Below are 25,940 nucleotides of genomic sequence, written 5' to 3' on the forward strand. Positions count from 1 at the left end.
TCATCCTAAATTTTCATAACAAGTCATTAACTCTGCCTTTTCCATGTCTGACATCAGCAGCATGTGGTCCCCAATCAACACCAGGCATGAGAAAAGACCCGAGAGGAACACAATGCAGTCATGGCTTTTGCTGCAGAAATCCCATAGTAACCAACTCACCACAAAAACATGACCTGACTTCACCAGTCATTTCTTATGGATACCTGATTTCTCTGCATACATTTATTTTTCTTACCTGGGTTTCACATCTGTTGGGATTTCTTTCTTTAAGAGTTTTTTGCTTTTTTGCTTCACTTGAGACATTTCATTTTCATGTTTTTCAGGCATGGCTTGTTTTCCCTTTTGCTTTTCTGTATCCTGTAAAAAAATGTACACTTAATTGCTGAGAAGGACTCATAAAAATGAGTGATACAGTCCTAGATGAAGGCTGAGACACAAAATCAAAGATGTAGCAGATACAACACGTTGTATGTTTAAAAACAATAAACTCCTTTCTATCTTTACTGTAGTTCTGTCAATTTTTTAGCCTTTGATTTATTATAATTATGTTTGGGCGAGCCCGCGTTATAAAGAGTGTTATTTTATTTATCCTGACGTCCTGCCTGGGGTGGGTGGTGGCAGCGGCAGCAGCAAATTGGTAGCTTCTCATTTTTAAGCACCGGGTGAGAAAACCTTGCTCTTTTACAAGAAAAGTCAGCTTGGAGTACAATATAAAGTCCTATCCTTCTGGCAATGTTGCTAATCCTAAGTACAGGTAAAATCCAGGGCAAGAAAGCAGCGCAGGCAGCAGTAAGTGTTCACACCTGTTCACAAAGTGTTCCCGAGCGACACTGTGACTATGAAAGTGTTATGGTGGGTTTAATGCTATCCATTCACCGTCAACGAGAGGGGCTTCGTTATTCATTCACTCACTCAACTGACACTTACTGGTCACCCACTTGGTGCTAGGCAGTGCAGGCCCACAGGGCCCCAGCCCTTTCCCCGAGGACTGTGAAGTCTAGCAGGAGGCAGACGCATACGACGGCTGGAGATGAACTTGTACCCTGGTGGAGAACTATTCACGGGCTCTGACCAGAGCAGAGAAGGACTGTCTTACCTGGCTTGAGTGTGGAGCCTGCACTGAGGTCACACTTAAGCTGCACCTTAGAGCTGTGCTATGTCGCTGGTCTGTCCACTCTGGTTTCTTCTGGTCCCTGACTGGGTAAGTACGGAAGCCGCACTTAGGCACGTTTACAGTAAGTCCACACTGTTGTGGCATCCAGGCATGAGACCAGTGCACTTGTCTCCCAAACACGGCATAGATCTGTTCAGGTCTTACTGAACTCGCTGGGGAGTTGCATGTGGAATGGGTGTGTACTACTTATGTGTGGTAGGACCACCTATATGACAGACTGGAAAGAAAAAACACCCTGGTTCTTCATCACACATGGTTGGAGCAGCACCATGTGCAATGATGCACTGAGGCTAATCAGGGGTACGGACAGGGGAAGGACATGCTCAGCAGAATGGCACAGCTGTGGGTATGGGAGGAGTTACTGGCACAAGGTAAATGAGACGCTACCCAGCTTCACTATTTATGGACATTAAGGCAACTTGGGTTTTAATAGGTCACATCAGGTCAATCTATTTAATTGTCAGGAGTGAATAACCAGAGAAAGGGCTAACCCACCCTCTTGCCCACACACCTTTTAAGACTGAGTTATTCAGGAAGTATTTCTCGAACACTTGACTCATCAAGGACTTTGTATACCATGAGCTCTTTGAGGACAAGGAGATGGTCTTTTTGTCCTCTGTTGTTTCCCAAGCACAAGGTCTGGCACTCAGGTGCTCAGTACCTAATTTTTTTTCATTTTAAGTTGCCTTAAAAAAGATTTTGAGTACAGCTGACGCAAATATTATGTAAGGTTCAAGTGTACAGCATAGTGATTCAACACCTCTATATGTTATGCTGCGCTCATCACAAGTGTAGCTCCCATTGGTCACCATACAACGCTACTGCGGTATCATTGCCTACATTCCCTATGCTGTGCCCTTCATCCCTGGGACTTACTCAGTGCACAACTGGAAGCCTGTATCTCTCACTCCCCTTCACCCATTTTGCCCATTCCCCCTCCCCACCTCCCCTCTGGCCACCACCAGTTTGTTCTCTGTATTTGTGGGTCTGATTCTCCTTTTTGTTTGTTCTGTGTTCTAGATTCTACACATGTGTGAAAGCAGGTGGTATTTGTCTTTCTCAGTCTGACTTTTTTCACCTGGCATAACCTCCTCCATCCATGCTATCACAAATAGCAAGAGTTCATCCCTTTTTAATGGCCGTGTAGTATTCCACTCAAGCCTTCCTTTTTGAATGAATGGGTAGAAGAAGGTTGGAAAAGCCATCTATGGGATAGTGACCTGTCAAGTCTGTTATCTAGTTAGGAAGAAAACACACACAACTGGCAAACAAATCAGTCACCAAGAAATAAAAGCACACAAACTATATGCAAGAGCACTGAGGAGGACGACTAAACACCGATCAGAAGGGAGGAGAGCGGGCATGGAGGCCGCACGGAGTCTGTGCTGTGTCTGTAAGAAACAAATGGTGGGGAAGGAGATGGAAGGAGCAGGAGGAAGCGAACGGAGAGGGGAGAATGATGCCAGGGGGTGCACAGAGAATGGTGGCAGATAGGGTCAGCTGGAGAGAAGGGTTAGGAGAAAAGCCGGAAGGGCAGGAAAAGAAGTGAGGAAACGTGAAGAAAGCCTGCCCTGAAAATGCTTTTCAAATGCTTATTCATATCATTGAAACTGCTGGGATTCCACTCAAAACCGAAGATGGCATTCTGCTTCTCTGAAGGAATCTGTTAGAAAGGATATAATACAGTACAGAAGTCCAGTACTATGCACTGTACTGAGGGCGTACAGAGCACCCCACCAAATGTGAAGGACGTGAAGGGGAAGGGAGCTGACAAGAAAAATAAGTCACATGTAAATTTCATTAAAAAATTAACATATGCAGATGATGCTGTTAGGTATCTTTAAGAAATGGTTCCTTAGGTCACTAGATTAGAACTGAAAAAGAAATTCGGGCCTATATTATTAAAGGCTATATTAGGATCATATTAAATTTGGAATACAGTTATCTCAAAATAAAAATGCCAAAATAGAACTATGCCCTCACTTTTCTGCATAGCACTTGTAACTCACACTCTCAGACCTGCTCACAACGGTAACTTTACCTTCCATTTACCTAATGCCACTAAGTAGCGGGCATTCTGCAGTATTATTTGACACTGGTGACTACCCTGAGAGCGGAGGACTTTGAGAAGCGAGGCGGCTTTCTTGATGTAATGTGTGCTGAGCTGGGTCCCCAGTTCTGGGTGACCACTGATGTGTGGCGTCTTTCCCTGGGCCACCTTCCCCTCCAGGACAGTCACTGCCCAAACTGTGGGAGGAGTGAGCAGCTACTGAAGGCCGCTGTACCAGCAGCAATAAGACAGGAAAAGTCCCATATAATGAAAACGCTCTAGGTCCTTCTCATCCCCTTTTAAGACTTAAAATTTGAAATAAATTTCATGAGCCAGAGTAGTTACTATTCCAGAGAGTCCCTAAGTTTCAAGCCGTGTTTCCAATTTCTAACTGCTTCACTTTACCAACATGCTTGCCGGTGTTGTTGCCTGGGGGAAATGAAGACCTCCATCCTGGGGGCTGTGACTGTCCAGGCGTGCCCGTGCACACGGGGAAGGACTCCCCAGAGCATGTGCCTACGTAAGAGATAAAAGCCCGATCTAGGAGAGAGTGTCTTGAGAGTTGCAGGGGGCACTTCCTTCTCTTGTCTGTCTATGGGAGCCCATCATACCTCCTTGAGGAGAGGCTCTGTGTCAGGGTTGGAGGTCTCTGTGGTGGTGGAGGAGCTGTCGTCATCAGCCAGGGAGTCTTTCAGATCATCTTCCTGTGGCTTTCCCTTTCCCTTCTTCTCCTTTTCTTCTTGCTTCTTAGGTGGTTTCACCTTGCGCTGAAGAGGTTTTCCTTTCCCTGGGGATGGAAATCAAAGTAAAGTAACTTCTTGATGTTTTAAATAGCTCAGAAAACACAGCCATTATAGCTTTTCTCCAAGAGGCTGGACTCTTTCTCATTAGTGAAGGTTTCTTTCTCTACTTTATTTCTTCTCTAATTAAAACTTTCCAAATCATGTTTGACTTTCTTTTATTATTAACATATAATGTAGTATTTGTTTCAGGGGTACAGGTCTGTGATTCATCAGTCTTACACAATTCACAGCGCTCACCACCACATATACTCTCCCCAATGTCCATCACCCAGCCACGTGTTTGACTTTTTGATGAGAATATTTGTAAAAATCAATTTTGTTGAGGCATAATTTATGTACAGTAAGATAAACCCATTTTAAGTGTACAGTTGAATGATTTTTGGCAAACTTAGTAGTTTTGACAAATCTACGTCTGTCTTAGAATATTTTGGTACCCCTGAGGATGATGTAGCTTTGAAAAATCACACAAGAGAAAACCAGACATCCTTTCAAATCTGTTTGGAGATGGAAGCCTGAAGGTGACACAGGATGAGAAGCCCTTGTACATCACCCAAGGGGTGCTCAGAGGCCTGGGGGCAGAGCCATGATGGCTGAGTCCAAATCCTGGCTCTCCCTAACCAGGTGCACATTCTTGGCCTCCCATCTGTAAGCTAGGAGAGACAACACCTCATAGGGTTGTAATAAGGAATTGCATAAAGCCCTCAGAGCAGTGGCCGGCGCATAAACACCACGGAATGTTCTATATGGACAGAGTGAGACAGAGCTCTAGAAAGCCTACTATTTTAAAAGATGTGGATGCTCCCAAGACAAATGAGAAACCAACCCACAACATATCTGAGTGCCCACTACTTCCCAGGCAGCATTCCATGTCCTGGGAATTCAGCACTAGCACCAACGACATAACCCTTGCCCTCACCGAGCTTCCATTCTAGCTGCATTAGGCAATAGCAGAGAAATCCCTGGATTCCAGCACCTGTGCAATTACCTGGGCGGGCAGGCAGGGTAAAGCTGCAGAAGCCACATAAGCCGCAGTCGAATCTATTCTCTATATGCCATTTAAAAATACATCCTTTTGATAATGGGAGCTTAAACAAGTTATTTAAATCCTAATGTTTCCTGGCCACTGTTAATTATTGCCAGAAAATCAAACTTTGGCATCTAAACAGGGGTTGGCAAACTGTGGCCCATGGATGAAATCTGCCCTGTGGCCTGTTTTGTTTGGCTTGTGAGGGGAGAATGATTTTTTTCGTTTTTTAGTGATCGAAAAAAAGAAACAAAGAAGAATATATGACAGACAGACCACGCCTCACCTATTTACTGTCTGGCCCTTTACAGAAAACCTTTGCTGGGCCTGATCTAGAAAAAGAACAGGTAAAACTCTGACTGGATTTTGGGAATGTCATTTTGTCATTTACTTTCACACTGATTCCAGGAGGTAATAAACTTGAAACCACAACTGGGACATTAAGTCTCAAAAATTGAGAAGCCTTTGTTTTAGCAGGAGACTGGCCAGTGGTTTAATTATAACAGCTTCCAATCCACCCTGACTGCCTGGAGCTCCTTTCTGCCATGGCAAAGGGGAAGGAGCCTGTATGGCTCTGGCCCCATGAGCCCCCAGATTTCTCAGCCTTACTGATCTCTCCATCCTCAGCGCCTTGCATGGTGCCCAGCACATGGCAAGTGCTCAGCCAGTGTCTGCCAAGCTGTACAAGTTGGTTTTGTGCCTTTGTAAACCCTGAAATACTCCTACAGTGTGACCTGCTCTGAGACTTGCCGCCCCAAGTCTGGAAGCTTATCCCATATCTCACTCTTTCACGAGTAACATATCAAGGTTTGAATCCAAAGTCGGTCTTCATAGCAAACTGTGATTCCATTTATAGCACATTCTTGAAATGACATATTATAGGAATGGAGATTAATGGTTGCCAGGGGTTAAGGAAGGGAGAGGAGTGGAAGGGAAGTGGGTGTGGCTAGAAAAGGACACACAAGGATCATTACGGTGATATAAATGTTCTGTATCTTGACTAGATCAGTATCATACAGGTATAACTCGGAGATATTGCAGGTTTGGTTCCAGACCATCACAATAAAGTGAGTCAAATTAATTTTGTGGTTTCCTAGTGCATATGAAAGTTATCTTTACACTATACTGTCACCTATTAAGTGTGCAAAAGCATTGTATCTAAAAAAAAAAACCCCACAACGTCCATATCTTAATTATTACTAAAAAATGCTAACCATCATCTGAGCTTTCAGTGAGTTGTAATCACTGATCACAGATCACCAAACAAATTTAATAATAATGAAAAAGTTCAAAATATTGTGAGGATTGCCAAAATGGGACACAGAGACATGAAGTGAGCAAATGCTACTGGAAAAATGCTGCCATAGACTTGTTCAGTGTAGGACTGCCACAAGCTGTAAGAAAACGCAGTTATCTGCGAAGGGCAATAAAGCCAGGCACAGTAAGATGAGGCATGCCTGAATCCTGGTTGTGATATTGTACGGTTGACTAAGTTACGTCCAGTTGGTGGTTGCTACACTTGCTCATAAAAGTGGTCAGAATGAAAGTTTTTCATTGCTTTAGAACCCAATTAAGTGTATTTTTTCTAATAATTGAGTAGATACAAAACTCTTTATTGGCAAAAGCCACTTGTCTCTATCCGCAGGGTACCTTGGGGCTGACCTGTGTGTACAAGAACATAAGGCAGGCTGCTAAATATTTGTGACAGAGTACCATCTGCATCTTACAGATCTAGCATCTTTAGTCAACAGTAAAGTCCTAAGCCTCATCAAATAATCCAACTATGAGCATTATATACATACTGTAGTCACCATGAGCGCTGCGCACATGGGTGAGGCTGAGCGTACATCTATATGAAGAACATTCCCATATTCTCTCCAATAAAGACAAAATGCCCATTCAATTAATCAGTGTCCTCAGATTGAAGCTGGAATTCAATGCCAGCAAAGTCCGTTTTTTTTCAGATGCACTTTCAGGCTTCCTCTTCCTGCACGAGAACTATAGAACAATGTTTTACTTTGGTCCTCGCTGCCAGGAACTATGCTGCTCAATTGAATACTTAATGGTAACAACTCAGTTTTTTCTAGGTTTCTGATGAGAGAGCACCATAATTAAAAACGAACAGATAAAACACCAAAAACTCCTTTTTTGTCTTTTATTCACTGTTTTACACAGGCTTTAATAATTTAAACCACCACCAATTATTTTAAGGAGGCAAAGTATAAATTATAAATTTAAAGAATACATCCTACTCATTTACTTTTTGTCTTCACTAAGGAGTGAATAAATGAATTTGTAATCAACTTGTCTGGGCAAGCTGCTTTGGCTGTCTCTCTCCCACTTTTAGGTCATTGTATTAACTTCTATCCAAAAGAATTGCTTCAGGAAAGTTTCCATTAGCTCTGAGCAAATGGGTTTCTCTGAATATGTGCAGTTCCTGGCTGCAGTGGGCCCAAGGTAGGCCATGTCACATCAGCTGTAACACCTGACTAGACTCTCTAGAGAAGCACGAATTCTGGCAGAAGTTGTCTTCCTCCTCATGTTTTGGCTGCTAAAATGGTCTAAATGAGGCCAATTTACTAGGTCAGTACTGGTCATGCAAATTTACTTCCCCACATAATAACTTTGTATGAGCATGTTAAATGAAAACATACCAAAAAATGCATATGGAAAAAACTCTTCAGGAGTTCTTTAAGCTAAAGCAAATACTGTTTTCAAAATTTCACAGCAATCATATTATTCTTTCTGATTAAGTTCTGTGCTTAGATTGTGAAGATGACTTGTTTAGCTCAATGCAAGTTAGAAAAGAAGTCCTATTAAGTGAGATAATTTTACTTCTAACGCAGGGAAGGAATTAATAATGAGTTTGTAAGAACACCCATACTCTTTTTGTTGTAGCTTTTATGGTACCTTTATAAGGTTTTATATAACATCTGTGGTACTAAGCAGAACCAGTAAGGTTCTAGGAAAAAAGGCCTGCACCACCAAAACTTTATAGTACACAGAATTCAATTATGTAGGGGTTTCATAAAATTATTACACTCATTTTGGATTTGTTTATTCTAGAAACCAAGTACCACTGATATTCAAAAGCACACAACTACAATTTAATATTGGGAGAGGATAGCTTCTGTCCTATCTAGGCATTTCTGTCCACTCCCTTTAAGGGCAACTCCTTGTCTGCCCAAAAACCACTAGAAGGACCAGTGCCCGCCTCCCAAGGACATTCCCTCGTTACATTCACTAGTGGCTTAACACACGTTATCCCAATCATCTGTGGACCTTGTTGAATGCAGAGTCTGATTCAGCATTCTGGGTTGGGGTCCACGATTCTACATTTCTAAAGGCCCCCAGGTGATGTAACTATTGCTGGTCCCTGGGCCACAACTTTGGGTAGCAAATACTACCAATATTGCTCCCCTTGTGCTGATACTAGCCCTTCTCTCGGCTCACTCAGGTCCACTTCTCCGCCCCATTGGGCAAATCAGGTTAGATTTCTCCAAGGACTGGTTACCTTTGCCTGTGGGACAATATATAGTAGTGGAGGAGGGAGTGGAAAGCTTATCAAGCAAGCCTCAGGCTTCACCAATACTTGGCAGATGCCCTGCTTTTGGAGGGAGGCGAGTTTAGGGTAGATTTTATAATGTTAGCTCTGAATCTAGTCTGTTTCCTTGCAGATAGCCTGGAAGGCAGATCAGATCCATGCACCCAGAACCCTCTACGTCTGTGACAACTGCGTACACACTACATTCCTACACACTGCCTGGCCTCACCACTGTACCCTGCAGGTCTCCCAGTCCTCCCTGAGGAGCCTGACACCAGCCTCATGGACTTCCTCTGACCCTCAACCTCCTATCACCTGGGCTCCAGGTCTTATATGGGTCAGGTCAGTCATCTCTCATCAGGACCTCTGAAATCCAAAAAGCTCTCCTAGTTTTTCTCCCTCATTTAGAAACAAAACTTGATGCCTAAACTCTTGGTGGTACAACTTAAGCTGCTGAAATGAAGTTAGTCTTATGACTCATATGGTACACGCACTGTATGCCTTTCCAGAATCTGAATTCCCAAACATGTGAGGCTTCCAGAGGGTTGTGTAAGGGACTGCAGACCTATAGCTCTGTGGCCTCACTGTTGCTAATGGGTTTTACTTTCACACCCCATTTCCAAGGCTGCACTTAAGAACCTGTCACCGCCCAGAATCGCCTTTCCTCTGAAGCCCTGCAGTCTCAGGTCGCACTTGCAGACCAGTCTCCTGTCCTTCCCTTGCTTCCACTATCCCTGCAGCTGGATGTGTTGGATCTCCCACCCCTTGACTGTCCATGTTCTCCCTGTTTGTGGGGCTCCTTCTGGCCTGAGGTCCTTCTCTACCCTGCAAGTTCTGTACCGTCTGGCATATGCATCTCTGTCCTGCCAACAACACCCGTGGCATTCTCACCCCTGGTCTTTTTGCCACCCCCGCCCTGCAGAAGTCCGACAGTGCTGTAATCCAACTCCCCAGCTTGCACTCCTCACCCTTGGGCTGCAGTGGAGCATGGAGAAAGAGGGCAAAAGTGTGCAGAGTGCCACCGCGACCCTCAGCGGGGTCCCCGTGCTACCTGAGGGGCTGCTCTGCACATCCAGCTCACATGTCCCATGGACTCCCAGTCCACAGAAATGTGAGTTCAGTGGAACCAGACTACTCCAAACTGTTTCCTGTTTCTACCCTCCCACTTCTCCCCTCAGTCCCAGCAGCTGTGACTTTGCCTCCAACAGAAGCTCCTCGGACTCCCTGTACCCCTCTTCGGTTCTACCCATTCATCTGCATCCACATACCTGTGGAATGAGTGTCCTATCTTTTATACTCTACTGAACTGGGTCCCACCCCACCCACCTCCTTGGGCATTTGCTTCTCTTCTTTTTGGAGGCGGCAGGACAGTGTAGTTACAAGCTGAGGGCTTAGAATCAGGCCTGGGCATGGCCTCCCATATCTGCCCGCTGCAACCTTTCTTTCTGGACTGGGCTTCTAACTGGAGACACAGGGTCACAGCAATGCCAATCACCAGGGTGCACGAGGCATGTGCAGTCAGGCCTGGAACGTTAGTGTTGACCAACATCATTGCTCTCAGCTCTACTGGCTTTTTGTCCTTCACTCATAGATATTTCCAAACACCATGCTCCCCATTTTTTTCATTAAAAATACTACCACACAATATATTCATCCCGGGGCACCTGGGTGGCTGAGTTGATTAAGTGTCCGCCTTCAGCCCAGATCATGATTTCGGGGTCCTGGGATTAAGCCCCACATTGGGCTTCTTGCTCAGCGGTGAGTCTGCTTCTCTCACTCTCTCACTCCCTCTGCCCCTCCCCACTGCTCGTTCTCTCTCTCTCAGATAAATAACTAAAATCTATAAAAAAATATATTCATCCCCCACTTTTTTTTTTTTTTTTTTGGTTAAAAGTTAAAGAGCATGGAAACTACAGAGTAAAGAGTAAATGCCCCCTTTCACTTGCCCCCAAACGCATACCCTGAGAAGTGGCCACTATTAACAGTCTGATGTGAAAAAGTACTCACACCACTGTAACCTGGTTTCTAGTCCTATCACTTCACAGCAACTATCTGGCCAAGGTCAAGTAATGTCCTAGCTGCCAGGCTCTGTGCAGCTCTGTTCTACCTCTGCTTCTTCTGGCCTTGCCGGGATACAGCAACCACATCTTCTACCTGCTTTCCATCACACTGTCTGCTGGCCTTCTCCTTGCTGGCCCTGCTCTCAGGATTCTGTCTTTAGCCCCGTTTGTCCCATTTCTCACCCTTAAGACTATGTTCTAGGCAGACATTAGTGCCAGGGTGTTCCACAGCTCCCTTCAACTCAGCAGGCTGAAGATGGTGTGGCTCCTAGCAGGAGCTACATCCCACAGTGTAGGTAGTAGCTATCTTCTCCACTTTAAAGAGAACAAATGGGGGATCACAGAAGTAAATTTCACACAGTCACATAGTTAAGAAGGGGCAGAGCCATGATTCAATCCGGGCCTGCCTTATGGCTGAGCCTCACCTCATTACCGTGTGCCACTCTGCATCTCCCAACCCTAGATAAAGCTGCCCCTCACGCTACCAAAGCCAGAAATGAGCATGGCTGCAGATTCCACCATGTCTTCAGTTAATGCAGATACTGACGAGTGACTGCACCAGGTTCAGAGCTTCCTTGGGTTTTAACCCTCAATCCGACAATGGCCTCTGTCCAGTCCCTAGGAGTCTGTATTGCAGGGGAAGAAACCAAACAAGTATAGAGTCTAATGACTGCCCAGCTGTACGAGGCCCTGCTCAGGCCAGCTGTGAACAGAGGGCATTTCTGAGTGCCATCTTCCACGAGGAGCAGTGACAGGAGGAATGACTAGGGAAATGGCTTGATGGCCTACAATCTAGGCAAGATCTCGGGAGATCATATTTATTTGAAGAGAAGTCACTCTGAGCAGTCTCCAAAAGCCAGGAATTACATAAGCTCATTATAAGGTAGACTTTTTGTCTGAGATACTGGGTAGGGGCAGGGGGAACAGGGTGCTTCTGAAAACAGAAGGTTCATATTTAACATGAACATGACTACCTACAGGGGCCTGGGGTGAGCTTTAAGAGCTTATAAAGGCTCTGCCCAGCTAAAATCCTATGGTTTTATGACACACCACTATTTTGCAACCTGGAGATCAATGCCCACCTTTTAAAGTTCATTTAAGAGGCTAGTTTTCCATATATATGTTATACTTCAATAAAAATACTTGCTAAAAAAAAAAATTAAAGATTTTGTTTCCTTCCTTCTTTCCAAACAGCAGCAGTTATCCTTATAACAAGTAGAATGGCCACTCATGTGATGCCTGGAATCACTGTGTCCTCATGGGTTCAAGAATCACTAACGATGTGGTGGTACCCATACTCCATCATTAAATATCTTTCAGTAGGTTGACTCTAGGACCACTGTGATAATTAAAATCATTTTTAAAATTTTAATATTTATGTTCCAGATAAATGACCCTGAAAATAAAAATGGACCTATCACACTGATTTTAGTGGACTATCTTAGGCACAGGCAGTGAGGTATTCAGTTTTGACTGCCAAATTCTTTCTGGTAAGAAATGATAATATACATTTATTTTATTCATGCCCTCAATATGGGAAAAACTGATTAGGTAACTTGATCTAATAAAAAGAACTTTAAGGATTCATTTAATATTACTTATGAAAATTACCCTAAAATAAATAAGCTCTATTAATAATGAGTTAGCAAAAAATACATTTCTCTGGAGAAAGTTAAATAATATTCAAGACATTTTACTATTTTGCAAATCCAAATGCATGTAATTCTAAGAGGACTCTATGTAACTAGTTTTCATATCAGGGACTAGGAAATTCCCTAACAGAAAACTCCTGGACTCTGGGAACATTGGGTTTCTTCTGGTCTCTCAGGACGGCCAACTTCCCTGTTCCCTGTGTAAACGAAAGGCAAAAAACCTCCCTGGTACACCAGTGAGGGGGTTCCTGAAACAGGCTTGGAATAATGTGTAGTGGCAGGACTGCTACGGGAGAGAGAGGAAGATGCAAAAAGTTCAGGCTGTAAAGGGATTAAATTGAAATAGAGCTACAGGCTGTTTACTGGTTTTTATATTTTGATTTTGGAAGTTAACAAATAGCCTACCTCTGTGTATGTGTATGTCATGTCTAAGATAAATCCCAGTGCCCCCCCCCCCCCCCCCGCCGGTGTTTATGCTCTGTGGAATTCTCTTTCCTGGAGTATGGGCCAGACCACATTTCTGATGAGCAGCACACTACAAAAGTGATGTGATGTCACTTCCAAGATTAGGTCGTTAGGGACTGTGACTTCTGTCCTGCTAGCTTGTTCTCTCTCTTGCCTCTAAGCTTCCTTGCTCCGGTGAAGCCAACTGCTTTAAAGTGCCCTATGGAGAGGACCCATGAGGCTGGTGGCCATAGCCAGCAAGGAACTGAGATCCTCAGTCCAACAATCTATGAAAAACTGAATCCTGCCATCAACCACCTGAGTGAGCTTGGAAGCAGATCCTCCTCCAGCTGAACCTTAAGATGACTTCAGCCCAGGCAACACCTTGACTGCAGTCTTGCGACCCAGAGAACCCAGCTAAGCTGCACCCAAATGCCTGACCCACAGCAACTCTGAGATAGTAAGTGTGGGCATTTTAAGTGACGAAGTTTTGGGATAATTTGTTACTGAAAAATAGGTAGCTAATCCAGCATACAGAACTCCAAAGCAGGGATCAGCAAACTTTTTCCATAAAGACATAGATAGTAAATATTTTCAGGTTTGTGGCCATTATGGTCTCTTGCAGCTATTCAACTTTGTTGTTATAGCATGAAACTAGCCATAGACAATATGGAAATGAATCAGCATGTCTATGTTCCAATAAAACTTTATTTATGAAAACACGTGGTGATTTGGCTCTCTGGCTGTAGTTTGCCAGCCCCTGCTCTAAAGTACAGGTTCTGTGGAAATATTATTTTTTAAAGATTTTATTTATTTGAAAGAGTGAGAGAGAGCATGAGCAGGGGGAGAGGCAGATGGAGAGGGAGAGGCAGACTTTCCTGCTGAGCAGGGAGCCCGAAGCGGGGCTCTATCCCAGGACCCTGGGATTGTCATCTGAGCCCAAGGCAGACACTTAACGACTGAGCTACCCAGGCGCCCCGGAAATATTATTTTTGAGTTAAAATGGATGGGTCTCCATTTCACCATTGTATTAAAAATTAGTTTAACAACTGAAAAAAAAAGCTCAACCTATCACAACACAATAATCACAGATAGTTAAAAAATGGAAACAGATGTCCAATAAATTTCTAAATTTGATAAATAACCTAAGAAGTTCAAATATTTTTTATGATAAACGGATACCTCTCTATTTGCATCAGATACGGAAAAGCTTAAGTCCAAACTGGAGGTGAATTTGAGCCAGAAGAACACTTACTAAATCAGCGCTTCTACCACAGCTATGATCACCATAGCTCCTTAATTATGTACCCACCTTCCCCACATACAGCACGCTTTTCTGACAGTGAGAACGGAGGATTACCTTTGCTTTTTGACAACGGTGACGGCGGCTGCTCTGTAAACACTTCTAGGGGTGGGGAGTCTTGGTGGTCGAAGTCTTTGTCCATGGCTTCTATGAGACTGGTGATGTCCGAGTCCTCCGAGCTGTGCCTTGTGCTGCCGGCCTGTTCTGGGTGGGAAGGGTGCGAGAGCAGGGCGGGTGACAGCCTCCCGAGCTGCGGTTCCTGGTGCTGAGGTCCCGGCGGTGGTGGCAGCGGCGGCGGGGAGTGCTGCTCCAGCGGGCTGTGGGCATGGTGCTGACTGCTGTGCTGGCTCTGCTTGGCTCCTCTGGACTTTCTGCCCGCGGCATGACCTTGGGCCACTGTGTTTGAATCTAAGACAAGGGGGCTTGCTTTGCTAGCAGACTGTGCAGAAGTCCTGCTAGAGGTACTGGAGCTGTTTTTTGCTCTGACGTTTTCCACGTCAGCTGAGTTTCTACTGCTGTGACCGCTGTGTGGGTGCACCGGTGGGCCACACTGCTTGTGACTCCCTCCACTGGGTCGGGACGACGAGCCGCCTGCTCCACAGAACCCCCTACTGTGACCGGGGTCACAGCTGAGTGTGTTCAAGCTGAAAAAAGGACCGACCGCAGATCAGTAAATAGCAACTTACAAAATCTAAGATGAAAAAATTTTTATCTCATCAAGATAGCCACAAGAGAAATATGTACTCTAAGGGAAAAAAAAAAAACCCAGCAAGAAATAGGGATACTTTCCACAATTTTATAGGGTCTATTCTATCTGAAAATTTAGGAATCAAGTCAGTGATCTAACGAAGAATATTTCAACCCTCACCAACACAATAAAAACATGGGATCTGCTGTGAGTTCTAGCAGAGAAGAGAGCTATACACAAGAGATTATGAAGTAATTAGAATTAAGATTTCTTCCCCCTTGAGCAAAGATGAAAAGAAAAACTTATTTTTTCTTTTAACTACATCAGCCACATTTATGTATACTAGAGAATTTATTTCCAGCATGTGAACATACTTTCCTTCAGATGAAATACCAACGATTCTCCTGAGATCAAATGGTCTTCCGACATCAAAGGGTGGGTTCGAGGCCTCAAAGGATAGTCGCCTTCGAAATGGCTCCCAAATTCCTTGAGCTTCTAAATAGGCTGTTCCAATTACCAAGAGAAACAGTGCACTGTAGGGGCACAGAAGGTGGAGAGTTGGGATTCATTTCTTAGTGTAAGAGTAACAAAATCTGATATTAAAGACAGAGTTTCTTGGTAAAGTACAACAGGATATAAAAAACAGGGATGCCTGCACGCTCATTTTTATAGAATGCCAACTTACATGGAGGCTTATATAGAGGAAATAATTACTTGTATCAGGACAGACACCTGGAGGATACTTTTCCTCTTACCAAGAAGAAGCTTTTACCTTGCGGTTTTAACTCTCCAGACCAACTCTTTTCCCTTAAAGGATGTGTGGGGTAACCATGTAAATTTAGAGGCAAGTGTATCAGATTCTCCAAACATATAAATATACTGAAAAAAAGATAAGGTTGCCGAGGAATCAAAAAATATTCCTCACATTTCATGCTGCTTAGGTCTGTTTAAAAAAAAGTATCATATAATGTTGAGTAAGTTACCTATGCCCAAATCAAGTAACGTTACCTGGCAAATTATGAGTGGTTTTTTCCCTTTAAGAAAAGGGACTTAATTTGTATAAGAAATTTTAAAGGTAGAAGACTTTTGCTTATTGTATATGCCACTCAAGCGGGGTTCAGTTCTGACTGCTCCCACTAGTAGATGCAGGCTTGATCAAGGCAAAAAGGTCTGTTGTTTGCTGATAGATTCCCAGCATTCACAACAGTGACTGGCACACCATGGGCATGAGAGGAACAGTGTCAAGTGATGCCTGAATACCAACCTCAAAAGAAGACACAAATACCTCATGATTCCTGAGATGATGATGTACAGAGCCAGCTCCCAGTTGGGTCTGGGTAGGGCTTCTGCACAGGTTGCTAACATATGGTATGGAAGGGATGCATTCAATACAAATACAAATTCAGAGCCACTGGTTGTTATAAACTTCAGTTCACGAATAACTCTAGAAGCTGTGAAATCAGGAGTAAACCTGAAACAGAATAGTGGCAGTTAGATTAGTTTTAAAAATACACCACAGTAGTTTACATATAATATCAGTCCCACACACCTTTGAAACCTAACAGAGAATTTTAGAGTTTGGTACTTCTTTTTTTTTTGTAGTTTTTAATTTTATTATGTTATGTTAGTCACCGTACAGTACATCATTAGTTTTTTTTTTTTTATTTAAATTTTTTATTGTTACGTTAATCCCCATATATTACATCATTAGTTTTAGATATAGTGTTCCATGATTCATTGTTTGTGCATAACACCCAGTGCTCCCTGCAGTACGTGCCCTCCTTAATACCCATCACCAGGCTAACCAATCCCCCTCTCCCCCCTCCCCTCTAAAACCCTGTTTGTTTCTCAGGTCCATAGTCCCTCATGGTTCATCTCTCCCTCCAATTCCCCCTGCCCATTTTTCCCTTCCTTCTCCTAATGTCCTCCATGTTATTCCTTATGTTCCACAAATCAGTGAAACCATACGATAATTGACTTTCTCTGCTTGACTTATTTCACTTAGCATAATCTCCTCCAGTCCCATCCATGTTGATGTATAAGTTGGGTATTCATCTTTTCTGATGGCTGAGTACTATTCATTGTATATATGGACCACATCTTCTTGATCCATTCATCTGTTGAAGGGCATCTCGGCTCCTTCCAGTTTGGCTATTGCGGACATTGCTGCTATGAACATTGGGGTGCATATGGCCCTTCTTTTCACTACATCTGTGTCTTTGGGGTAAATACCCAGTAGTGCAATTGCTGGGTCACAGGGTAGCTCTATTTTTAAATTTTTGAGGAACCTCCACACTGTTTTCCAAAGTGGCTGTACCAACTTGCATTCCCACCAACAGTGTAAGAGGGTTCCCCTTTCTCCACAACCTCTCCAACATTTGTTGTTTCTTTCCCTGTCCATTTTTGCCATTCTAACTGGTATAAGGTAGTATCTCAGTGTGGTTTCGATTTGGATTTCCCTGATGGCTAATGACGATGAACATTTTTTCATGTGTCTTTTAGCCATTTGTATGTCTTCTTCAGAGAAGTGTCTGTTCATCTCTTCTGCCCACTTTTTGACTTGATTATTTGTTTTTTGGGTGTTGAGTTTGAGAAGTTCTTTATAGATTTTGGATACCAGCCCTTTATCTGTAGTGTCATTTGCAAATATCTTCTCCCATTCTGTGGGTTGCCTCTTTGTTTTTTGACTGTTTCCTTTGCTGTGCAGAAGCTTTTTATCTTGATGAAGTCCCAAAAGTTCATTTTTGTTTTTGTTTCACTAGCTTTTGGAGATGTATCTTGAAAGAAGTTGCTGTGGCCGATGTCAGAGAGGTTACTGCCTATGTTCTCCTCTAGGATTTTGATGGATTCCTGTCTCACATTGAGGTCTTTCATCCACTTTGAGTTTATCTTTGTGTAGGTGTTAGAGAATGGTCGAGTTTCATTCTTCTGCATGTGGCTGTCCAATTTTCCCAGCACCATTTATTGAAGAGACTGTCTTTTTTCCATTGCATGTTTTTTCCTGCTTTGTCAAAGATTATTTGACCATAGAGTTGAGGGTCCATATCTGGGCTCTCTATTCTGTTCCATTGGTCTGTATGTTTGTTTTTGTGCCAGGACCATGCTGTCTTGGTGATCACTGATTTGTAATATAGCTTGAAATCGGGCAACGTGATGCCCCCAGCTTTGTTTTTCTTTTTCAACATCTCCTTGGCGATTCGGGGTCTTTTCTGATTCCATACAAATTTTAGGATTGTTTGTTCCAGCACTTTGAAAAATGTCATTGGAATTTTGATCAGGATGGCATGGAAGGTATAGATTGCTCTGGGTAGCATAGACATTTTAACAATGTTTATTCTTCCGATCCATGAGCATGGAATATTTTTCCATCTTTTTGTGTGTTCTTCAATTTCTTTCATGAGTGTTTTGTAGTTCCTAGAGTATAGATCCTTTACCTCTTTGGTTAGGTTTATTCCGAGGTATCTTATGGTTTTTGGTGCTATTGTAAATGGAATCGTTTCCTTAATTTCTCTTTCTACAGTTGCGTTGTTAGTGTATAAGAAAGCAACTGATTTCTGTGCATTCATTTTGTATCCTGCCACATTACTGAATTGCTGGATGAGTTCTAGTAATTTGGGGGTGGAGTCTTTTGGGTTTTCCACATAAAGTATCATGTCGTCTGCGAAAAGAGAGAGTTTGACTTCTTCTTTGCCAATTTGAATACCTTTTATTTCTTTTTGTTGTCTGATTGCTGTTGCTAGGACTTCTAGTACTATGTTGAACAACAGTGGTGAGAGTGGGCACCCTTGACGTGTTCCTGATCTTAAGGGAAAGGCTCTCAGCTTTTCCCCATTGAGGATGATATTCGCTGTGGGTTTTTCATAGATGGATTTTATGAGCTTGAGGAATGTTCCCTCTATCCCTATACTCTGGAGAGTTTTAATCAGGAAAGGATGTTGTATTTTGTCACATGCTTTTTCTGCATCAATTGAGAGGGCCATATGGTTCTTCTCCCTCCTATTAATGTGTTCTATCACATTGATTGATTTGCGAATGTTGAACCACCCTTGCATCCCGGGGATAAACCCCACTTGGTCGTGGTGGATGATCTTTTTAATGTACTGTTGGATCCTATTAGCTAGGATTTTGTTGAGGATTTTGGAATCCATATTCATCATGGATACCAGTCTGAAATTCTCCTTTTTGATGGGGTCTTTGCCTGGTTTGGGGATTAAGGTAATGCTGGCCTCATAGAATGAGTTTGGAAGTTTTCCTTCTGTTTCTATTTTTTGAAACAGCTTCAGGAGAATAGGTATTCTTTCTTCTTTGAATGTTTGGTAGAATTCCCCAGGGAATCCATCAGGCCCTGGACTTTTGTTTTTTGGGAGGTGTTTGATCACTGCTTCAATATCGTTACTGGTTATTGGCCTATTCAGGTTGTCAATTTCTTCCTGTTTCAGTCTTGGCAGCTTATAGGTTTCCAGGAAGGCCTCCATTTCATCCAGATTGCTCAGTTTATTGGCATATAGTTGTTGATAATAATTTCTAATAATTGTTTCTATTTCCTTGGTGTTAGTCGTGATCTCTCCCCTTTCATTCATAATTTTATTAATTTGGGTCCTTTCTCTCTTCTTTTGGATAAGTCTGGCCAGTGGTTTATCAATCTTATTAATTCTTTCAAAGAACCAACTTCTAGTTTCGTTGATCTGATCTACTGTGTTTCTGGTTTCTAATTCATTGATTTCTGCTCTAATTTTAATTATTTCTCTTCTAATGCGTGGCTTGGGCATTGTTTGTTGCTTTTTCTCTAGTTCTTTAAGGTGTGGAGTTAGTTGGTGAATTCGGGATTTTTCTATTTTTTTGAGTGAGGCTTGGATGGCTATGTATTTCCACCTTAGGACCGCCTTGGCAGTATCCCATAGGTTTTGGACCAATGTGTTTTCGTTCGCATTGATTTCCATGAATTGTTTAAGGTCTTCTTTGATTTCTTGGTTGACCCAAACATTCTTGAGCAGAGTGGTCTTTAGCTTCCAAGTGTTTGAATTTCTGCCAAATTTTTTTTTTGTGATTGAGTTCCGGTTTTAGAGCATTGTGGTCTGAGAATATGCAGGGAATAATCTCAATCTTTTGGTATCGGTTGAGACCTGATTTGTGACCCAGTATATGGTCTATTCTGGAGAAAGTTCCATGTGCGCTCGAGAAGAATGAGTATTCTGTTGTTTTAGGGTGGAATGTTCTGTAAATATCTATGAGGTCCATCTGGTCCAATGTATCATTCAAAGCTCTTGTTTCCTTGTTGATTTTCTGCTTAGATGATCTGTCCATTGCTGAGAGTGGAGTATTGAGGTCTCCTACAATTAACGTATTGTTATCAATATGATTCTTTATTTTGGTTAACAGTTGGCTTATGTAGATGGCTGCTCCCATGTTGGGGGCATAGATATTTACAATTGTTAGATCTTCTTGTTGGATAGACCCTTTAAGAATGATATAGTGTCCTTCTGTGTCTCTAACTACAGACTTTGGTTTAAAATCTATTTTGTCTGATATAAGAATTGCTACCCCAGCTTTCTTTTGAGGTCCGCTGGCATGGAAGATAGCTCTCCATCCCTTCACTTTCAGTCTGGATGTATCTTTAGGTTCAAAATGAGTCTCTTGTAGACAGCATATGGATGGGTCCTGTCTTTTTATCCAATCTGCAACCCTGTGCCGTTTTATGGGAGCGTTTAGGCCATTCACGTTGAGAGTGATTATTGAAAGATATGAATTAATTGTCACCATGTTGCCTGTGAAGACGTTGTTTTTATAGACTGTCCCTGTAAATTTCTGTTGTAGATCACTCTTGGGGTCTTCCTCCTTTTATAGAACCCCCCCTTAATATTTCTTGCAGGGCCGGCTTAGTGGTCACATATTCTTTCAACTTCTGCCGGTCGTGGAAGCTCTGCATCTCTCCATCCATTCTAAATGAAAGCCTTGCCGGATAAAGTATTCTTGGCTGCATGTTCTTCTCATCTAGTACCCTGAATATGTCTTGCCAGGCCTTTCTGGCTTGCCAAGTCTCTGTGGATAGGTCTGACGTTATTCTGATGTTCCTCCCTCTGTACATAAGGAATCTCTTCCCCCTAACTGCCCTTAAGATGGTTTCCTTAGTTCTAAGATTTGCAAGTTTTACTATTACGTGCTGGGGTGTTGGCCTGTTTTCCTTGATCTTAGCAGGGGTCCTCTCTGCCTCTAGGACGTGAATGTTTGTTTTATTCCCCAGATTAGGGAAGTTCTCAGCTACGATTTGCTCAAATACATCTTCTAGCCCTCTCTCTCTCTCCACTCCCTCCAGGATTCCAATTATTCTGACATTGGAACGCCTCATGGTGTCACTTATTTCTCTGATTCTATTTTCATGGATTCTGAGTTGTTTTTCCCTGGCCTCCTCTTTTCCCTTTTTATCTATTATACTGTCTTCCAGGTCGCTTATTCGTTCTGCTGCCTCACTTACCCTAGCTGTTAGATTATCTAGATTGGATTGGATCTCATTGATAGCATTTTTAAGTTCTGCCAATTCACCTTTTATTTCTGCCCTTAGAGACTCTATGTTGCCATTAATTGATTTCTCCCTTCTAGCCACTGTCTTCACAATTGCTAGCCTGAATTCCATCTCCGACATCTTGGTTATATCTGCATTCATTTGTAAATCTGCAGCATAAGTCATAATCTCTGAGTCTTTTCTGTTTTGGGGGCTCCTCCTCCTAGTCATTCTGTTGATGGGTGGTTGAGGGAATGTATAGAGTCCAAATTATTGACCAGAACCCAAGCAAGATGCACCTGTTTTCTTGGGACCTTAGGGTTGCTGGTCTCTTGTTTTCCCAGCCTGTCTTCTGCGGGAGGGGTCTGCCCCGCTGTTACTCAGGCAACCCTGTTTGGGCGGAGTTGCCCTGCGCCCCTGTGGCGGGGGATGGGCTCAGTGGGAATCAGTTTTTGGGGCTTTTGTTCTCTGGCGCCTTTCCGCGTCTCTTCCGCGAGTCAGAGCAGAAGAGACCGTTTCCAACCCTCTGCCTCAGAGCAGAGAGACCTCAGTCTGTTCTTCAGTGAGCTCTCAAGGCCACACTGTCTCCGTTTCTGTCTGTGCTGCTATAAACTGCAGCGGCCTGGGTTGTGCGCCCCTCCGCAGGGCTCCCAGTCCTGCCTCCAGGTCGGGGCACGTCTCTGCCCTTTGTGCTTCTAAAACCGCCAGCCGCTCCCAGTTTGCACGTGTGCGACTTGGGGTTTCCACCCCCAGGGACTGCTTCACCAGCGTGACCCCGGCACACCGGGTTTCCATCTCGGAGGCTGCAGTTCGCGTGCGCGCGACCGTCGCTCTGGTTTCTGTCCAGGGGGACTGCGGTTCGCGTGCGTGTGACCCCGCCGGTCTGGTTTTCCACCCCAGGGGCTGCCCTAAAGTTCTTTCCCGACGCCACCGGTCTGCGAGTCTGTGCCCCGTTCGCAGCGCGCGAGGCTGTCACTCACCGGCGGTGTAGGATCCCACGTCCAGGCACCCTCCTGCCTCCGTTTATCCTCTGATGTCTGCCCGCAGAATCACGGCTCTCCGCTTCGTACCTCAAAACCAACTGCCTGTGATATTCTGTTTGTAGAGATCCAGATCTTCTTACATCTCAGGCTGGTTTCGTGGGTGCTCAGAGTGGTCTGGTAGATATCCAGCTCAATTCCGGGGACCAGTTGAAATAGGGTCCCCTACTCCTCCGCCATCTTTCCCCCCTCTCTCTAGAGTTTGGTACTTCTATTCAACTTCCTCATTTTAAGATGAGAAAGCATTTTCCTACTACAAGGTTAATAACAAATACAACTATATTCTGTTGGTAACTAGAGAAATTGCATGAAAAAGAACAATAGAATAATTATTAATTCAGGAAGCATTCTCTGAGCTTCTCTCCCTCCCTCTTCTTTTCTCCTTTATCTGAATCCACTCTTTTCTCTCAGGATATATTCCCAATAATGCCTTAAACACACACACACACACACACACACACACACACACACACACATACACAACCAAAAACCATCCTAGCCCTGGTGATCTTCTCTTCATCTCCTGTAGTACTGCTTTCTGCCCTAATTATTTTATCTTTATTTTTTGTTAACTGTATGTTCTCCAACCAGATGATTGGCACCTTGAAGAAAGGTGTTTTATTCTCTACTGTACCTTTAGGTACCAAGCACTAAGCCTTACATGAGTATTATCATTATGTACTGAATGTCCATTGAAGATCATGAAATTATCAATTAAGGGGACAGAGGTTACATTTTATTACATAAAGCCTATAATCTAACAAGTTATCAATTAATTGTTAAACTAGGCTACAGCTATTCCCGATACAGGCATTAACACTGTCTTCTGACCAAAACATTACACATTCCTCCATTGTAGAACATGGAAAAACTGCACATGTGTGATGCGGGGACCGCTCTGTTACTGAGACTGAATTTATAATCAATTTCCTACCAACAACCTTATGCTTTAACACAACCCTGGAAATAATTTTGAAACCGGTTTCTAAGATTATCTGATCCACTTTGGATATACAGGAAGTTTCATAATTTTGAAAACAAAGATATGAAGAAATAACTGAAGATAAAATAGAAACAAGTCATATGAGCATATCTGTGGATAAAGACCTTTTTTGTGAGTATGAAAACATATCTCTGCACAGTCTGAACAACTGTAGTATTTGAGGTTGATGAGAAGCCAGTGATTCATTACACCTCATAAGAAAATACTTACAGTATGATTATGTCTTTAGAGGCGTTGGCGCTTAGTGCAAACTCTTGACAATTAACAACTTTAAAGCCATATCCCTCACATGAGTACCCACTGACTTCAATGGTTTCTATGTGAATCTGAAGTTGCCCCGTATTCTCTACTTTAAATGTTCTTTTCAATGTGAAATTTGGTTCTCTTAGTTTCAAACCTAAAGGAAAGAAAATCAAGAGTGAATATAAATCTTGCTGGCATGTGCTGCAGGTCCAAAGGATTATCACATTCACCATAAATATATGCAGAACATTATGAGCCACCTCCTCACGCCAAAGAGGTTAGCTGGCACCCAGACTTTATCAGGAAGTACTCCACTTTGCTGTGTCATTTTAGATAGCAAAAGTTTAATTATGCTTTATTTTTTTATTTTTATTTTTTAAAAGATTTTATTTATTTGACAGAGATAGTGAGAGAGGGAATACAAGCAGGGGGAGTGGGAGAGGGAGAAGCAGGCTTCCCGCCGAGCAGGGAGCCCGACGTGGGGCTCAATCCCAGGACGCTGGAATCATGACCTGAGCTGAAGGCAGACGCTTAACTGACTGAGCCACCCAGGCGCCCCTAATTATGCTTTATTTTTCATACTCAGAGTAAATCATCTAAGACATGCAACGAACATTGAACCTTTAAATCTTTGAAGATCCAAATCAAACAACCCTGAAAGCAAGTCAGGGTATTTCATTAAAAATCTTAAGTATTCATCACTAATATATACATGTGCATGTACAGAAATACTGTTCGTTTTTGGTAAATTATACTTTTGGAAGCGAACACTGAAAGTTGTGCCCTTGAAACTGTTAGGAATACTTACTATCTGTACAATCTTTCAATAATGCTTCTGTGATTTTAAAGCGTAAGGAACTCCCTGGACCTGGAAGCTTGCCTGCCACCCTTAAGTTCTCAGTTGTTCCTTGTCCTTGGACCATCACAGCATCCACCACAGTCAGGTTATTTCTATGCAAGAAATACAGAATTTTCTCCCATTAAATTTGCATGATAAATTACAAATTCACATAAATAAATTATAGATAATTGATCTATATTTTTTACTTTTTTTTTATATACCATGTAGAAATGAATATACTAAACTTCAGAGTGAAACATTTACACTTCAAGAATTTAAAAATCTTTACACAGAGAGATGCACGAGTTTTTCATTTTTAAGAGTCACACATGGTACAGTAAGAACACTATTCAGGTTTTCAAGTTATAAACGTAATCACAGAGGTACATTTCATCAGGTGTGGTATGTTGTGTGCGTGTTTTGGACAAAGTGAATACCCTATTAAATAAATTAGACACACAAACACATATTAAAACAAATCAAGTAAGGACTTCTGAAAAAGTAATAAAAATCAATGCACACTTAAATTACAGAAACTACCTGATTATGATTAGTGAAGAAACAGTTCTGTTGTGAATTGGAGTAAACTTTACTTTGACAGATTTCTTTTCTCCAGGTTTTAAAATTAGGTTTAAAATTGAATGTCGAGAGAGGCCTTCTGTAAATCCTGTTGAACTCTGCAGTGGATGAGCCTTGAATCATTGGGTAAACAAGAAACGTTACTACTATATTCTCTGGATAGTTTTATAGTTTACCCCACCCACAGTCCAGTACTAGTTTCCTGAATTGATTAAATGTGTGAACAATTTCACCCCTCATGATTTAGATATTAGTTAGCTTGCAAACAGAAGTGGGCAGCCAGTGATGACCCTTCTCATTGTGCATTAAGTCCCCAAAAGGGCTTTGATCCCCACATCACCAAAGTCCCCATTATTTGTACTAGCACTTGTTTTTGTATAGAAGTCATTTTACTTTTAACATTAAAAAATTTTGAAATGTAATACACGTATATAAAAAGGACACAAAGCTAAGAAGCATAGCTCAAATGTTTTAGCACAAAGCAAACAGGTGTGCAACCAGCACCCAGCACCCCGAAGTCCTATGGTTGCTGTTCCCACTTTCAGCCAGTTTTCCTGCTCCTTCCCCCTCTGATGGGTATCAGCTGAAGGGTCTTCAGGGTGTCTCAGATTTTTTTATTTGTAAAAATATTTCCAACTCATATCAATCTATCTTTGAATTTTATTTTGAAAGCTCAGCACATAATTACTGTTTAACACTTTATGACTGAAAGTTTAAATAAGAGCTTAGTTTAATAACCAAAAGATGGCTTCTTGACAGCCAGTTACAGGTAAGATTTAAGTATTCATTTTTTATTAAAAATATCATAGTTCACACTTAAGGATACACTGTTCTGATTTTTAAGCAACATTAAGTTTAAACTTTTTTTGGGGGAAGGGTTGGCGACACTTGGCTACAAATGTCCACGGCTCTTCACAGCTCTGCTAACATGTGGAAGGGGAGTGAGGTTTGCATGACTTTCAGCTTTACTTGGCATAGTTAGGTTTAAAACAT

General features: G+C 42.6%; 1 protein-coding gene across 1 annotated transcript in view; it reads right to left on the reverse strand.

The window, feature by feature from the left end:
• Nucleotides 1–25,940, reverse strand: part of TMEM131 (transmembrane protein 131) — a 239,251-nt gene that overhangs the window by 15,685 nt on the left and 197,626 nt on the right. Inside the window, exons 26-33 of the mRNA XM_032397376.1 lie at nt 24,909–25,060; nt 24,336–24,478; nt 23,495–23,681; nt 16,028–16,213; nt 15,117–15,275; nt 14,112–14,698; nt 3,836–4,011; nt 236–357 (exon numbers count right to left, since the gene is read on the reverse strand). Coding sequence (XP_032253267.1) covers nt 236–357; nt 3,836–4,011; nt 14,112–14,698; nt 15,117–15,275; nt 16,028–16,213; nt 23,495–23,681; nt 24,336–24,478; nt 24,909–25,060 — 1,712 coding nt within the window. The remainder of the gene's footprint in view (nt 1–235; nt 358–3,835; nt 4,012–14,111; nt 14,699–15,116; nt 15,276–16,027; nt 16,214–23,494; nt 23,682–24,335; nt 24,479–24,908; nt 25,061–25,940) is intronic.

This window comes from Phoca vitulina, unplaced genomic scaffold (assembly GCF_004348235.1).
Source record: "Phoca vitulina isolate PV1807 unplaced genomic scaffold, GSC_HSeal_1.0 scaffold98, whole genome shotgun sequence".
NCBI lineage: Eukaryota > Metazoa > Chordata > Mammalia > Carnivora > Phocidae > Phoca > Phoca vitulina.